The sequence below is a fragment of the Toxorhynchites rutilus genome, chromosome 1, assembly GCF_029784135.1.
Source record: "Toxorhynchites rutilus septentrionalis strain SRP chromosome 1, ASM2978413v1, whole genome shotgun sequence".
Taxonomy (NCBI): domain Eukaryota; kingdom Metazoa; phylum Arthropoda; class Insecta; order Diptera; family Culicidae; genus Toxorhynchites; species Toxorhynchites rutilus.
In genome coordinates, this window is record NC_073744.1 from 168,054,199 (window position 1) to 168,071,824 (window position 17,626).

Below are 17,626 nucleotides of genomic sequence, written 5' to 3' on the forward strand. Positions count from 1 at the left end.
TTTTTAAACATACCCAAAATCAGTATTCAACAGATAGCCTAACGGAACCCTACGTCAACCATGTGGCCGTGGCTCGGACACAACCCTCCTGTGATTTTTTTTCCTCTACTCGTCACGCAAGGATCCATTTTTTGAGTGTTCCCACTGTGTGAATGTGTTCGCTTGTTCGCTCTCCCGAATGCAAAAGCACTCTCTCTGTCTCTCATTCGCACTCCGTTTCTCTTCTGCTAGCAGCCATGATCGAATTGCGATGACGTTCACTCGTACTGTCAAAAACAGCCCTCCGCTAGTTTCGCTTAGGTGCCCGGCTAGGAATATGACGAGTTTGTCCACGGTGTTCTGTGCTGCCCCGAGAGTGTCGTATAGGGAAATTCATAGTGTGAAACCTGTCTCCGGTAGCAGATAAAGCGGACGCGGAGTGGCACGAGTGACGGCGAGAGTAAACACACGCGGTCTGCTGTGGCTATTATTGGTGGCGCTGGTACGGGCCGAAGCGAGCGAGGGAACAAACGAACGAGCGAGAGAGAGAGAGCGAGACAAATCTGGTCCTGGTTACGTAGGCCCCTCAGTGGTTGTTGTTGCTGCACCAACACACCCTCAGCAGCGGTACGGGTACGGCTATCTCTTTCGTGCGCACTTTGCCTAGGTTGAGGAAACTTTGAAACGAAATTTTTGTAGTCGGACTGCGGACCTATTGCTATGTGGTAGTGGTGGTGGAAATTGTTGACGTGTGTACTTACCTACATTATTGCGAGTATTTTTTGTAGATCGCTCTGTTCGTAGTGACGGAGCAGTATACGTAAGAGGTATGTAATTTTTGTAAACTTTTTCGCTCGAAAACTTTTCTTTCCGTTCGTTCGCTGGTTCGCCAAACCAAAGTGATTAAATCCCGGTGGATTGTTGTGACCGCTGATCGATTGCAAGTAGCAAATGAATTCGGCAATTGAAATGTTTTGAAAGATGACCGCGGTCCATGGATAATTGTGCGATTTCTGGTGGAAATCGGAACCAGAGCTACTCCTGTCGAAAACAGCTCCCGATGAGAGCTGAGCCAACAACAGAAAGCAGTCGACGGAGAGTGCAATAGTAGGAATGCAAAGGTAGCCAATGTGGGTAAAAATTCAACATTCGCTCACTCTCAGTGTTGAGGCCTAGTGTTTTTGTGGAACGAAACCTTGTGATGGAAAAGCTAAATGAACTGTTTTGAAAAAAAACTTCCTAGTCTGAAGCGTGTTTGTACATCTGAAAACGTGAAAGTACCCTGGTCAGTGGTATGCCAGTTTGAACGTGCGAATCAGTGGAGTATATAAACATTAGAGTTGCTGCATCAAGATGTCAACAGTGAGTGTGGGTCGCAACCATTCATTCCCCAAACACCTTTTGCTGCTAGCTTTGATTCGTACCCCACATAACCGGAGTGATTATAGCCGGCCTACTACGAATCATACCTAACTACGTAATAAGCCTGCCTCGTTCGATCCAGCGTTTTTCATCATGACTGTGGGGAGCGTGTTTTTTTTTCTTTGCTGTTAGCAAATTATTCGTGTCGTTTGCTATCTAACAGCAATGATAAACATGGCGCTATACAAGCGCTTCGCGAACACACGCATGGTGCTGTGTGGTGCTCAAGAGTCGTAGAATGTGGAAACGACAGAAGTGTATCCCAATTTTTGAATTTTCCTGTGTGAGCTCACCACCATATCGGAGAGTCACCACAATGCCCCACAAGAGAGTTAGTGGCACTAGTCACAAAAACCTATGCTGACGACGGCTTGCTTTGCACACAGAACCGCAAAACTGGTTGCTGTTTGGATGAATCATACCATTGTATCGATGATGATCGAAACAACAAAACAAGCAGAAACGAGAAGCGCGAAACGCATGCCTTATTTCTCTTGTACACAACCTCCCCTGCGTTACAACAAATCGAGCTGCCAACACCTTAATTCCTGGATTATTTCAAGGTTATTTCACCGTCCACCCCAATACGCCCAACCACCACCCCCTTTTTGTGGGTGGGGTAGCCAATGGAAAATTACTTGGTGGTAGCTATAGGAGTGTATCCTACTATCAGCCGCAAGGACCTGGATTGGATGCACACGAATCTGACACTAGTGGTGGTGGTGAGTGTAATGTTTTGATTTGTCGGGTGTCACAATTCCGGCGCTGGCGGCAGAGGCGACGATGCGCTGAGGATGATGATGCAAGCAAGCAAGCGAGCGACCATCCAAGCATGCCACCCACCAAACCAACCCAACCCACCCCACGCTCCCGATTGCTACTGTTCCACCCGATCCAAGGTCGACGGTCCTGAAAGTGCGTTTCTCTGACAACCACACAATCGAGAAGGAGCAGCAGCAGGCTCTGGAAATAATGATTCGAAAAAAAAGTGTTTTTCTCTTTGGCTGCTCTGCCGAGGCGTCTTTTCCAGAAGAGTGGAAATATGTAAACGGAGTCTGTGTAGTTATGTGGTGAAATGTGATCACATATGCGGCTGATTTTGACAGAAGGATAGTGCACTTGTTTGATATCGTAGTTTGGAAGAAGGTGCGGGTGCGGTGCCGTTTCTTGTGACGGCGAAAACTTGAACTTCAAGCATTGGTAATAGTTTCCGGGTGAGAGACAAAATTGATGAGCAATAGTTGAGCTGATTGCTATGATGTACAGTGATATTAACAGGACCCAATGCCAAACGAAACAAGTGTAATCGTTTTGTTTCAGTTACACCAACAATCTACGAGGAATATATGGATAATTCGAAAGGGTAGCAACACTAGTTTCCTTAAATTGAGCGATTTTGATCTCTAGTTTTATTCCAGTACATTATCAGTGCAAATAAATCCACAAGAAACGATGAGATATTATTGCAAGAAATTATCGTAGGGACTAGCTGACCCGGCAAATTTCATCTCGCCCGAAATTGATGTTTTTATTATCGATAGCTTCAAACAATCAAACTAGAGGTGTGCAACCCAGCTCATCATGATGAACAGCTCAGATCAGCTCAGCTCATCTAAACTATCTGTTCTTTATGAGCGGCTCTTCAGCTCAGTTGTCAGTGTCGACGTCTGGTGCCGACTTTCAATTTGGGTCCCAAACTCGACAGAAGACACGAAGCCAGTTTTAAAATGTTAGAATTTGAATGAAATTTTTCACACCATGTTATTTAATTGCATAAAACACGTATTCCTGACTCTTATGTAATCATTTGTCTATACATTTCCGACATTTTTACTGAGACTTTTCATTATAATATAAAGTTGTTTTCAAAAACAATTTTCACATGAAATTTTTTCACCGTCTACAAACAAAGTGTTTTTCATTCAAAAAGGATACTAATTTGTTACACAGAAGTTAATTTTCATTCAAATTTTTAATTTTAAAAACGTGTTCATTCTGCCTGAAAATTATTAATTATTATCTTTGGCGCCCCCTAAACTGGTAAACAAAGCTCAATGCCGTCAACGCGAATTAAGTGCGATTCACATACAACATCCACGTTACGTTCACGTCCCGTCACGTCACGTTACGACAATGATTCTACCATGCAATTCTCATGAAAACATTCACATACACCAGCAACGTAACGACTCGTCAGCATACGTTCAACAAAAACGACCGGCAGGATTTGTAGAAAAGAATAATTCTCGCGTAACTTTTGAAAAGGTCCTATGTAACAAATGTAAACAAATCAAGTTAATGGATGCACGCTATTAGTTTTCAATCATTGAATGCATTACAAAAACAATTGCTCACGCATCTATCTTCTTCATCTTTTTATCGCTGATACAAAAAATATCCAATGTACAGAAACGAATTTGAAGCGCCCGGCTGTTACTTCGGACGCCTCTTTCCTCCGACGCCCGAAACGTCCGAAGTAACAAAGCAGTCAAAACAATACGAAGTCGTACTTCGGTCGTTTTGAGTTTTTGTTTCTTACAGCTGTTGTTACCGATTTCAATGCAGTTCGACGAGTGATAGCAATAATTCGCCTTTAGAATGAAATGCTGTTATTTGGATTGTTGCTTAGAAGTTAGTTTAAATTTTTTGTCGTGCAACGTAATATGTCCAATGTGCAAATGCGGGCAGACAAAACGTCCAATGTAACATTTTTCGCTCCTAGTCTTCAACTTTAATCTCAAATCACGGAACAACAGTTACGATTGGTTTTTCTGAGTTATTCTTGACTGCTAGTGGTGAAAGTAGCGATAAAGATCGGAAGCTTTTAAGACAATTCGCGGAATAATGTTTGGGTCTTCAACTTCGTTTTTTTCGAGTTGACGAAAATGTTACATTGGACCTTTTTAAAAGTTATGCGAGAATTGATGGAGACGGACGGCTCGTTTGGTTTTTGTCTGGGCTTTGTGTCTCGGCTTTTGTTTTGATTTTGGTTGTACAGTAATCTACATCTAATTCAACATTTAGCTAATTGAACAGACCTGTGATGCAACACATTTAATTGGACATGTTTACCTCTAATCGGACATTTTTGTAAACATTGTTCGGGGTCCAAATTATGGCCCCACATTGAAAGTCGCCACCAGTCGCAAATGTCCAATTACTGGTCAAAATCGCCTCCAATGGTGCCTCGGCATGTCGCATTAGAAGTAACTTACTGTACTTTGTACTTATGATCCAAATTTAGGAGTGAAAATCATTCGCAACTTGCTGAGAGAAACAGTCTATATATTATTATTGTTGAATAACAGTCGGACTACGGGGTTCGAGCATTAAAATTCAATGATTTTCATTCAATTTTTCAAATTAAGTGCGATTCACATACAACATCCTCGTCACGTTCACGTTCCGTCACGTCACGTTACGTCAGTTATTCTACCATGCATTTCTTATGGAAACATTCACATACACCGGCAACGTAACGACCCGTCAGCATACGTTCAACGAAAACGACCGGCAGGATTTGTAGAAAAGAATAAAGTGCGATTCACATACAACATACACGTCACGTTCACGTCCCGTCACGTCACGATACGTCAATGATTCTACAATGCAATTCTCATGAAAACATTCACATACACCGGCAACGTAACGACCCGTCAGCATACGTTCAACGAAAACGACCGGCAGGGTTTGTAGAAAAGAATAATTGACGGAGACGGACGGCTCGTTTGGTTTTTGTCTGAGTTTTGTGTCTCGGCTTTTGTTTTGATTTGGTTGTACAGTAATTTACATCTACATCGACATTAAGCTAATTGAACAGATCTGTGATGCAACACGTTTAATTAGACATTTTTACCTCTAGTTGGACATTTTTGTGAACATTGAGTTTGGGGCCCAAATTATGACCCTACATTGAAAGTCGCCACCAGTCGCAAATGTCCAATTACTGGTCAAAACCGACTCCAATGCGACACTGAGTGGTGCCTCAGCATATCGCTTTATAAGTAACTTACTGTACTTTTTATGCCAACATATCTCTTAGCTCCAAATTTCGGAGTGAAAATCATTCGCGACTAGTTGAAAGAATTATTCTATTTATTATTATTGTTGCATAAGGGTCGGACTACGGGGTTTAAGCATTTAAATAATTGAATTCAATGCAATGATTCTCATTGAATTTTTCAAAATTTAGAACTGATTCTAGGCATGCTGATTTGAAAGAGGGCATTGCAATTTAAAATTGTTGTAGGTGGCGACACCATGAATAAAATTAAATAAATCATTCGTTTGGCATTTGACGTGACGGTGCTGGTGGAAGCATTGACTGCATGTGTGAATTGGTGGAGACGTTGACGGAACGTAGACGTTCTTCTCCGTAACGTGCTATGTGAATCGCACATAATTGACGGAGACGGACGGCTCGTTTGGTTTTTGTCTGGGCTTTGTGTCTCGGTTTTTGTTTTGATTTGGTTGTACAGTAATTTATATCTAATTCGACATTAAGCTAATTGAACAGATCTGTGATGCAATACGTTTGGAAATTTTTGCCTCTTATTGGACATGTTTGTAAACATTGAGTTCGGAACCCAAATTATGGCCCCACATTGAAAGTCGCCACCAGTCGCGAATGTCCAATTACTGGTCAAAATCGACTCCAATGCGACACTGAATGGTGCCTCAGCATATCGCATGATAAGTAACTTACTGTACTTTTTATGCCAACATATCTCTTAGCTCCAAATTTCGGAAGGAAAATCATTCGCGACTAGCTGAGAGAAATATTCTATTTATTATTATTGTTGAATAAGGGTCGAAATACGGGGTTTAAGCAGTTAAATAATTGAATTCAATGATTTTCATTGAATTTTTCAAAATCTAAAACTGATTCTAGGCATGCTGATTTGAAAGAGGGCAATGCAATTTAAAATTGTTGTAGGTGGCGACACCATGAATAACATTACATAAATCATTCGTTTGACATTTGACGCGACGGTGCTGATGGAAGCATTGACTGCATGTGTGAATTGGTGGAGACGTTGACGGAACGTAGACGTTCTTCTCCGTAACGTTCTATGTGAATCGCACATTAAGCGTAAGTACACACTGGACGGCTCTCCCGCGCGGATTTTGAAAAGACAGACCGCCGCGGGACCTCGATAATGAAATGTGAATGCGATAAAACACATACGGCGGGGCGGGTGTGTACGGTTCCAAAATCACTGTTGTACAGTTCCTTATTCGCTGCGGTGGCTCGATGGGGATGATGCGCCGCAACGGTTTTGTGGGAGTATTAGGCTGATGTCACATTAGGCAGATTCGCCGCCGCGGATTCCGCGAGTAAAACCGCAGCGGAGGATCTACAGTATATTGTGAATGAGCCATGTCACACAGAGCGGGGCGATTTTGAAAGCGAATTTATATCGAGAAAAAAACCGTCGCGATATCCGCGGCGGCGAATCCGCCTAATGTGACATCAGCCTTAGTGTTTATGCGCTTTTGAAAGGTGTAAATAAAGCAAGGCAATAATAAATGTACTATCAGGTGAACCAATACGTGAAAACCACCCTGTGGTCATGTAGCTGCGGATACTCGAATTCCATCCAAATTGTCGAGAAATGCAATATTTCAGACGTTTGTGATCAACTTCTCTCTCCCTCTCGTTCAGGTAAACATCCACTCTTCCGTTTTCCTCAATTCTGTTTTTATCAGCCGGGTGCTATGATTGATGCTAGGATCGTTAGCAAAATCTCAAGCAGAACTGTCAGTGGGATACCCAATTCATATGAAAACAAAGGGAAAATGTCAGTGAGATACCCGATATGTTGGCTCTTGTCAGTTCAATGGGGGTTCTATAAATCCGATCCGTCTATAAAAATATAATAATGGCAGATAGTGAAACCGTCGAAAGCCGCTGAATGTGTTTTACATGAAGCTCCTGCTGCGACTTGTCATTGTGAAAATCGCGCGGTAGAGCCGTCTAGTGTGTTTCCACGCTAACAGTTTAAAAGACGGGGAACAAATTAAACTGGACTGATGTCATAACACGAAGAGCGAGAGGCGGTCAGTTCATTTGAATGTTACAGCTCACACACTCTCTGCAATTCTTCAGCTCTTTTCTCTCCTGCATCATTATCAAAGTGAGCTGAAGAGCTGTTTGTTTTTTTTGCGAGCTGTTCCGTCTCAACTCACTTCAAAGAGTCGATTCTTCGGAACAGCTCATGACCGGATGGCACATCTCTAATTCAAACATATACTCCTGTGGACGAGTGATTAGCGTCACACATAATCATGCCGGGGGTTTGGGTTCGATTCCCGTTCTGGTCGGGGGAATTTTTCGTCGAAGAAATTGTCTCCGACCTGCACTGTGGTCACGCGTATTCTAGAGCTTGCCACTCAGAATGCATTCAAGGCGTGTTATTTGGCATAGAAATCTCAACTAAGTACAGTAGAACTCCGATTATTCGCGTAATAGTCTGGCTAGCTCACCGCGAATAACGAAAATCGCGGATAACGATATAAAGGCCCCAAAAATGAGTTCCAAACACGGAAAAAAGACATTTCAGCATGGAAACTCATGGAAACACCAATACAGGAATCATTAAACTATCCGTCTACCAGGTCATGTACACCAGTGATCAGATAATGTGATAGCCATAACCAAAACAAAAGTGCATGAGCTTATCATTCACTGACAAATTCGGGGAAGGCCTATAGATTTACTATGGAGCTTGCTTTCGCGGTTAATCGGGGTTCCACTGTACTAATAAAAATGTCGCAAGTAATACTACGTTGAAACGGCGAAGTTCCTCTAGGAACGTTAGAGCTATTTAACCCTCCTGTATTCGGGTGCAAAATCATAACACGTATACTCGCGCACGGTGTCACAGACCGAAAATTGAACTTCTCTGTAATAATGCCATTGTGTATTTTTCAGGCTTTATTGGCATTAATTTGAAGAAGAGGGTATGATTGAATGAAAAAAACTCCAAAAAAAATATGTTTTCTCCATCTTTATTATGTTTCAATAGTCATCTAACTCAGCATCCTCTAAATAGAGTAATTTTCGATACTCCAACACAAATAACGAAATTCGAATTTTTCACTGTTATTAATTAAAAGTAAGCAACTGAATATAATTTATGGAAGTATAAAGTGCTATAAAACAACATAAAATCGTATTAATCGGTTCTGGTTACATTGGAGTAAGAATCAGAACGTAGCATAACTGCATGCTCGAAACAAACATATTTTTTACATTTCATGCAGTTATTGCATATTTTTCGGGTCTTTTATCAAAGAGAAGAATGTATAACGACCTTCTAGATAATTACCAGATGATAAAGGTTCTGGAATATAAAGTTTGCATAGTTCTAATATTCTTTGTCTCTGTATTCTTGGTAAACTAAGAAGTAATGCCTTTTTTAGATGGGGCTTAAAAAGATGGTATTAAAGGATTTCTAGGAACTTCCTTTTCTATTTCTTGTTTTCTTGTCGATATTGTCCATTATTAAAAAAATATCCCCAAAACTATAACTGTTAAAAATTACCGTGAGCCACCGATTAGTTTATAGTTTACTGTTTACAATTCTTCCACAAGTGAAACTCTTTCACAAGTGTGTATGTGTATGACCATTATATTCAGCGAATAACTATACGATAGTCAAACATTTATATTTTGCTTTTGAACGTATGAATCTAACGACGAATATATCGACGAATAGTTAATATATGGATCCGATCAATCCAGTTAGAAAAGGGACTGAAATCAAATGAGAATGGTCCGGTAATGATCTTATGCATTAGGTTCAATAAATATTCCACGCCACTAACATTAATTTATACATTTTATTGAACAATATTTTAAAATATGAAAAAAGGTTCTTGTCCAAAAAAGTTACACCTATACTCGCGTCGGTGTGTCAGACCGAAAGTGTTGCAAAAGTGGTACACGTCTCTTTTGTACGATGACGAACGACGAATAACGAAGCTAGAGAGAATCGCAAAGTCGTAGTGTTGATATTTTCTGAGAAATGAATGAATGATTGATTTCTCGGTCTGACAGACCAATGCGCGAGTATAGGAGTGTTAAGAAGAAGAAGTTTCGAACATTCATGTTTACTTACTAAGCGAACGTTCATGGGTCCAATCGCAGAACTGTTTATTGATTGATCTTCTAATTGACCCTTTGCAATTTCCTACTACTTCAACCAAAACTCGTCATCATGATATCATATTACAATTACAATATTCTTCTCCTTCAAGACTTTTCAGTCACATTGCATTGCATACTCCGTTAGATGAAATACATGTTTTAGTGCATCCGTGGCCGAGTGGTTAGCGTCTCACATTATCATGCCGGGTGTTCGGGTGCGATTCCCGCTCTGGCCGGGGGATTTTTCGTCAGAGAAATTTCCTCCTACTTGCACTGTGGTCACGCGTATTCTCTAGAGCTTGCCCCTCGGAATACATTCAAGGCGTGTTATTTGGCTTAAGAAATCTCAACTAAGTATTAATAAATGAAGCTAGTTAATACATACGTTGAGACGGCAAAAGTTCCACACGGAACGTTAACGCCATTCAAGAAGAAGACATGTTTGATACATAAAATATAATAAAATGAAGACATCTCAAATCGGATGATTTTTTCCTCGAGATCTGTGCTTATCAACACATTTGGCGGTTCATTTTCATTTACATAGTTATAACATATAGGAGTGCGTTTTTTCACTCGAAAATCCTGTTCGGACGTTGTTTCGAACTAGATTTTTTGAAGCAGCCTTTCATTTATCAGCAGCTCAATACTGCAATGAACTTTATTTAATAAAAATGCTTTTATGTAACAAACTATTACTCACATGAGTAGTTCTACAACTTCCTTTTTCTTCGACCAGCCATTTTCCGCCCAAAGGTAGGTTTAGAGTTCTCGTGAACGTGAACGCGAACAAACAATTTTTTGTTAATAATTCATCAGTCCATATATAAAACGCAAGGAAAACATCTTGAAATGATAGGAAGCAACATTTTCTAGTTGAAAAACATGTTTAAACACAATTCATATTGATAAAAGTGGTTTAATTCAATATTTCACAATGATTCTGAATGTCCACTGTGGAATCGAAATGTTGGTGAACTCACCATAGTTCACCGACTTCGGTGAACTTGAACGTGAAAACAGTGGTGAATATAGACGTCAAAATATTTCGCCGTTCATGTTCACGTTCGAATGTCCCAAGGCATTCTGAAAATTATTTCACCGTGAACTGTAAAAGGATATGTTTAGCAATTTTCAAGTTTTCAATGAAAATTTTGATATGGATGCAATTTCATTTAATCGGATCTCTGCGCGGGTTAAAAAACTTCGTTGCTTCGGGTTGGTTCGTGAACAACTGTATATTTTATCCGAATTACGTTATTGAAGATCGATATTCATTGACTTCACGTTTACTGCCGAACTTTTAATATGTACGTGAACGTGAACAAAATCATTCTATTCACCACGAATTTTTGAGTTGTTTGTTCGCAATGTAGTTCACCGTGAAATGATCGTACTATTTCACCACTTGTCTAAGTTCACGTTCACGGGAACTCTAAACCAGGCTTAATATCCTCCTGTTTTCTACATTTAATTTTAGTTTCATTAATACAATTCCAATGCTAACAATTTCCCTCATATTTACCCCAAGCTAACAATTATTTTTACTTGAAATAATTTCACAATCTCCTATTTTTGTACACTCATCAACCTTATACTTTGTTTATGGTTTTATTTTGTTGTCGATGACGTTTTTGGTGCGCCGGATCTCTCGTTCTCCGCTGGGGAATCAAGCAAATGAAACCAAATTTGGCATGTGGAGGTTTTGAGGTGCAATAAATGTTTTTACGGTGGTTAGAAACTCCTTGTTATGTTTGTTCGAAATATGTGTAATATTTATAAATATAAATATTCAACGTCACGAATGTATTCATCCATCTGTCTGTTTGATCCATTTGTGAGGACGGGTAAACCAGTCAGATGATGTGATAGCCATGATAAAAACGAAAGAGCAAGAGCCTGCTACTCACTAATAAATTTCGAGATGGCTTATTGAATTACTATGGAACTAGCTCGCAGATATAATCTTGTTTTTTTACGCGTAAAAACGTCATGAGCACAAAGTTCCGTCACAAGCAATAACTCTCGTCATATTCTCTAAAGAGTATGAAAGAGAGAAAGAGAGAGAGAGAGAGAGAGAAAGGAAGAAAGAGAGAAAGAGAGAGAGGGAAAGAAAGAGAGAGAGAGAGAGAGAGAGAGACAAAGAGAAAGAGAGAGAAAGAGAGGGAGAGAGAAAGAAAGAGAGAGAAAGAGAGAGAGCGAGAGGGAGAGAGAAAGAGAGAGAGCGAGAGGGAGAGAGAAAGAGAGAAAGAGAGAGCGAGAGGGAGAGAGAAAGAGAGAGAGCGAGAGGGAGAGAGAAAGAGAGAAAGAGAGAGCGAGAGGGAGAGAGAAAGAGAGAGAGCGAGAGGGAGAGAAAGAGAGAGAGCGAGAGGGAGAGAGAAAGAGAGAGAGCGAGAGGGAGTGAGAAAGAGAGAGAGCGAGAGGGAGAGAGAGAGAGAGAGAGAGTATTTTCCTTTTCGCACCGGTGGTTATCAAACGAGGATGTTTGTTTTTGTTGTTATGATTGTTTGCTCCGAGTTTTCAGAAACGTCGTCAAAAGAAAACTAATAGCGAATTCGTTTTTGTTCAGTTTCAACCCCAGTGCCGCACTAACTGCTGTCAAAACGTTTTTTTATTCACTCAGTTTCGCACTCAGTGTCACGCTAGTTCGCCCCGAAAGCTGTTAGTTTCGCACTGAGATGTTTCACGGGTTGGCACTCGGGTTCACCAATACAACTATACTGAACTGTCAAGTTCCGAATATTGTTTTGGAAAATCTAAAAATAAAGACTATGAAAATGGAAAACCTGCTGCTTTTGCTTTTGTATTATTGGAATCGTAATCCAATTCGGATTCTGATTTTGAAGAGTATATTCGTGTAGACGGCATTAAGCTCCGTGTGCTTTCATTGGGAGGCGAAAATTATTATGGATATTCAGGAGGAATAAACATGCTCTCAAAATCAAAATTAGGAATGAAAATTTACTTTAACGTATCGAATATTTATTTTATGTGATTAAATAAATTTTTTTTTCCGATATCGCAGAATATTGAACGAAAACTATGTCTAATGATGGTTTTATATTATACTAGTAATTATTTGTGGAACAAACAGGAAATGCATCGACAAATGGTTAAGTGAGTGTCAGAACTACATGTGTTAGGTAATCAAACAATATTAAGTAAAAATTTTCATTCAAACTTTTATATGTTTACACTGCACTTGGCCCTTCTGATCTGATGGAGAACAATTTACCTCCCATGCACTAATATCACCACCAGACGTCGACACTGTACATTTGCCGTCGTAAATATAAACAAATCAGACTATATAACGCACACCAACAAACCACCGCATTCGTGAAACTGAAAAGGTTTTTTTATTACAGAGTCAGTTTGGCACTGACTCAGTTTTAAAAACGAATTCGCTATAAATATCACTACTTTATAAAACAACTTAATCACAACCAACGCAGGACGTAGAGAATCAAAACGAAATTTTGACGTTTCCTGCAAATAGCAACCTTGCGATGAAGTTACTACTGCGTTGCCAAATTTGTGAACCGGTTGCTACCCTGGGGGTGCGTTGTTAAGGGCTATGCACATACAATATCCACGAAGCTGCCGTTGCCGGTGCATGTGAATGTTTTCATAAGCATTGTATGGGAGAATAATTGACGTAACGTGACGTGACGTGAACTTGACGTGAATTTAGAGGCGAATGAACTGAGAAGTTTAAAGCCTCTTTCAAACAAAGAATGGAATGTATGTGAATCGCACTTTATTTTACTAACCAGAATGGCAACTCCAGGAGTGGTTGCCCAGTTATGATGAAGGGTTGCCTAACTTTTTTTAGCAGCCAAAATTTAGCAACTGGTGGGGTTGCTCTCAGTGCCCGATCACGACGATGTAGAAGGAAATGAAAAAAAAACTCTTAGCACGATTTGGTTCTTAGTAACATTCAGCGAGCCTGAGGTATTTTGTGGAGCCTACACCGTGTCCAATATATTCTCATACAAATTCAAACTTCGCTATTCTGCATAAAATATTCAGATTTTCATGTGGGATTACATCTATCCGGAATATATGGGGAGTAAAATGAGAAACTGAACACAGAACATGCAGGAAAAAATGAAAGATTTCGAATGTTTATAACTCAAACATTTCTTAATAGATCGGAAAGATGTTTGAATCAATTGATAACACAACACGTTTCGACATGCAACTAAAAGCACAAAACAGCCACGCGCAACCGAAAGGCAAACTGTCCCATCGCAAAGCAGGGAAACTAAAGGCAATTGAACAGTGAACGGCGTGGATTTGAGTTATTTCCTTGGGGGAAACTTTTCTTATGCGGTCCCTATCTACCGCACAAAAAAAAAGTTTTTTTCAAAATGTGTACCGAACACGATTTTGCACGATTTTTTTATGCGGTCCCTATCCCCCGCACAAAAGAGGTTTGCCTGTATGTTGAATTCAATTGAATTCAAAATTTTTTTCATTCAATCAATAATTTAATCAATACAAACAAATAATTACTCAGCCACCGTAGTCCCACGTCAACCTAGCGGTCATATCATAGACATAACCCACCCATTTTTATTGGTTAATGTTTTGAAAGAAAGGTAATATGTATTATGATAATTTACCAAATATGTACCAGCTTCAAACGTTTTGCAAACATGTCACAGGCGGCACGCGTGGATTCCATCGGCATTTCGTCCGTTAAGCAGAGGATTACGGTTTTGCATTGGGCCGAAGTAAACCTGCCAATATCGACAATCAACGAAAATTAAATTTTCTCCCAAGCGCAGCCAACTTCACGACATACTTAGAGCGGGTATTTGTCAATCTATTAGATGCAGTAGTAGCTTTAATTAATATGCAAAACCAGTGGAATTATTCATGTGTGATCTTTGATGTATGTCAGAAGTACTGGAAGCAGACTTGGATGAAAATGCATGTTGAAGACTGTACTTCTCGGATAGGTACTCACAGTACGAAGTAATAAACCTCGAGTCTGTATTCAGTTGAAGAAATCCTTCGAAATGGATACCATTCTATAAACCGAAGAGTTAGAAGAAGTACTTCTGCCAGAACCTTGAGATTTATCGTGTGGATCGATTACTTAAATCTCAGAGCGGGAAAATTGATTGAGATCTTTGAAGATAAAGTTCGGATTCTGGTTATTTTGTTTATCCTCCCCAATAACACTCATTGCTCACCTAGCGAGTCCGCTTAGAGCCTTATCAATATCGATCACCTTATCGATATTATCTTTAATCAGATGAAATTGTTTACATTACTAATTTTTCAACGCTCAATTGGTGATACGGTGAAGCAACTTATTCTAAATAGAATTGGGCGATCGCGGATCGATATTCAGAAGATCGACCTTCTCCTCTCCGATTTCCGATTTTTTGGATCGATTCTTTGTATTCCAAAAAAATCGCGAAAATCGATCTTTTTGATCGAACTAAAACTTTTGTAAATTTGTTTTTTTTTTTCAGTGAACATTGATTTTAATCTCACCAAAAACCATCTAATAAACTCTGATAAAAAAAATAATGGTCGCAAAAAACAAGCGATTACAAGTTATATTTACACCATTACGTTCACTAGGCTGACAGTGAAAATTGTGACAAAATTGGATGGTAACAAAAGGTCCTTCAGGCGTCCATTTCTAGAATTGGGACTGCTACAAAGATTTTGACTAAATGTCAGACGTATGGCACAGTATTTTATGGGATTATTGTCAGCGGAATTCTGGATGAATGTCTAATAATAATTTTCAATTAATTTGTTCAATTAAATAATTCCATGACGGTACAAGATGAATGCCCAGGAAAATACACGATTCTGGGCTTTCAAGTTTAGTTTGTGTCCTTCATGTTGAAAATCAAAATAAAATGCGTATCATGTTTGAAAAGAAAAGTGTAATGTTTATTCATTGTTCAATGAAAAGACAACACCCATATAGAATAAGTAAATGGATTGGAAAAAAAGGCATTCGATTTTTAAAAGATCGATTCACTGGTAACGATTTAATCAACGAATCGATCCCTACACCGTTTAGAAAACCGATCCGTCAAGATCGATCTTTTTCTAAAGATCGCCCAATCCTAATTCTAACACTTTCATTTTTTCTATCCATTCCAGAAGAAGAAACCAAAACAAATAGATTGTGACGACTAATGAAAAAACTATCCACCTCTACCGGAGTGTGCGCTAACGGCTTAACCCTTCTTCCTCCCAAACATCAGCCGGGAGTGTATTTTGGGAGGACTTCAGAGAAACGCGAAACCGATCCATCGGAGGCAGCATCCAGTATTGCGAGCTGGCCCGTCGCAGAGAACACTCTGCTGACCACAACCTTCCCTGTCTGCCCCTCGTTTTCCAACACGCACGCTGACTACTAACGCCCCAAACTGGCGGGAAACTCTCGGAGTCTGTGGCAGCTGAAGCAGGAAGCCATGGACAACATGGTCGAGGAGAATGGATCCTGTTCGCTTGACCCGCTAGCTGGCACCCCGGATCAACACAACAACAGCTCCAGCTCGAGCGGAGCACACAGTACCGGGGCCGGGGGCAGTTCTAGCGGTCCCGAAACCATTGTACAAATTCTTCCGGCATCGCAAAACACAAGCAGTGTACAGGTGAGTGGTATGTAGTGACTGGTACGGGGAGAGAAGTTGCGTCGTTGAATCATGTTTGAATTGTCTCGAACGGTGCGGTGGCGCGCGCCATATGATAGACCACGATGACATCATTCGCAGTCAAGAACAACAACAACACAACGAAAAAGAATATCAAGCGGAGAGAATGTGACACTTTGTTTTTAAAACCATTCTGAAATGTGATTCGAGCGGGACGGAAAAATGAATGACGCTCCAAAGAAGGGATTCGTAGCACTTGAGCGCACTCGGGCTCGAGAAGAAAGTAGTGGAGCATGACGTCATCCCATTACGGTCGCCAGAATTCCCACTTCGCTGATACATGCGACGGATAGGGAAAAAGAAGCGTTTTGCATATTTAATTTGTTGTTTATAGTTTGTATCCATTCCCTTTTCACGCAATCGTTCGCTGTTCGGACGATAGTTTGACCGTTGGATGTGTGGCACAGCGAAAAAATGAACTAATAATTAGACTAATTTTGAACAAAACTCCATTATCGGTTAGTTTCTAATTGGTTCTAATCGTCCTGTGATTCCTCGGTCAGGTACGACGAATGCGATGGGAATGCGGACTTGCGAATAACATATGCACACATTGCGTTGCCTCGAAGAGGTAACGAGAATGGCTAGCGCTTTGCAATCGATGGCAGTAATTGAGGCCCGATAATTGACAAAATTTGTAGGATTATCAGAACCTAAATCGCATGCCAATGGTTCGTTATGGTTGGTGCTTTTTGGTGCCACATGACTTTAGCTAATTTACATTATTTCAGGGACGAACATATGTATATGAATATTGTGTGCAGTCGTTCCTCTCTTTTGCTACTATTTCAACTTCTGATATGTGGGTTTAATGAGATATCCCAAGTGCCTTTATAGTTTATTTGTTAACTCATCAACGGGCTGTATACAGTTCGGACTCGATTTATACAGTTCAATCGATTATATACAGTTCAAAAATAAAATAAATAGATAAAATTGAGAATAGACGGATTTCGCGCCATCTCGACCAGATGTTGGCATGACCCTCTCAAAACTCAATGAAACTCTCTGTGTGTGAAGACCTTACCTAATTAAGGAACTTGGCATACTTAGTTTATCGAAAATTTGTCTAGACTAATTTATATGGAAAGGGCTAAATATTTTTGATCATTTTTTTATAAAATTTCGTTTACCGGGAAGCTTGCAAATTTTCAGAGATGAACCAGTCTTTGGCTGAAAATCTCTTTAATAAACAAAGAAAAAAAAATTCCTTGCAAATCCTGGAGATCACGGCTTGACTCTGTTGCTAAATAATGTCACACTTTTCTTTGTTGAATTCTGATGGTTACGCAGATACAAAATAATGCTATTTATTTTCCGTCACTTTATATTTGCTGTCGGTCACGACTGGTAATTTTTAAACAACTGCAGAGCCATT

General features: G+C 40.0%; 1 protein-coding gene across 11 annotated transcripts in view; it reads left to right on the forward strand.

Annotated features, from left to right (window-relative positions):
• Nucleotides 1-233: 233 nt before the first annotated feature.
• Nucleotides 234-17,626, forward strand: part of LOC129774573 (cyclic AMP response element-binding protein B) — a 28,618-nt gene continuing 11,225 nt past the window's right edge. For 2 of the 11 annotated variants that reach the window (XM_055778335.1, XM_055778377.1), the window contains exons 1-2: nucleotides 235-806; nucleotides 15,692-16,188. In XM_055778335.1, the coding sequence (XP_055634310.1) occupies nucleotides 16,006-16,188 (183 nt within the window). In that variant the 5' untranslated portion in view covers nucleotides 235-806; nucleotides 15,692-16,005. The other 9 variants (XM_055778369.1, XM_055778345.1, XM_055778361.1 and 6 more) reach the window with 9 other exon arrangements.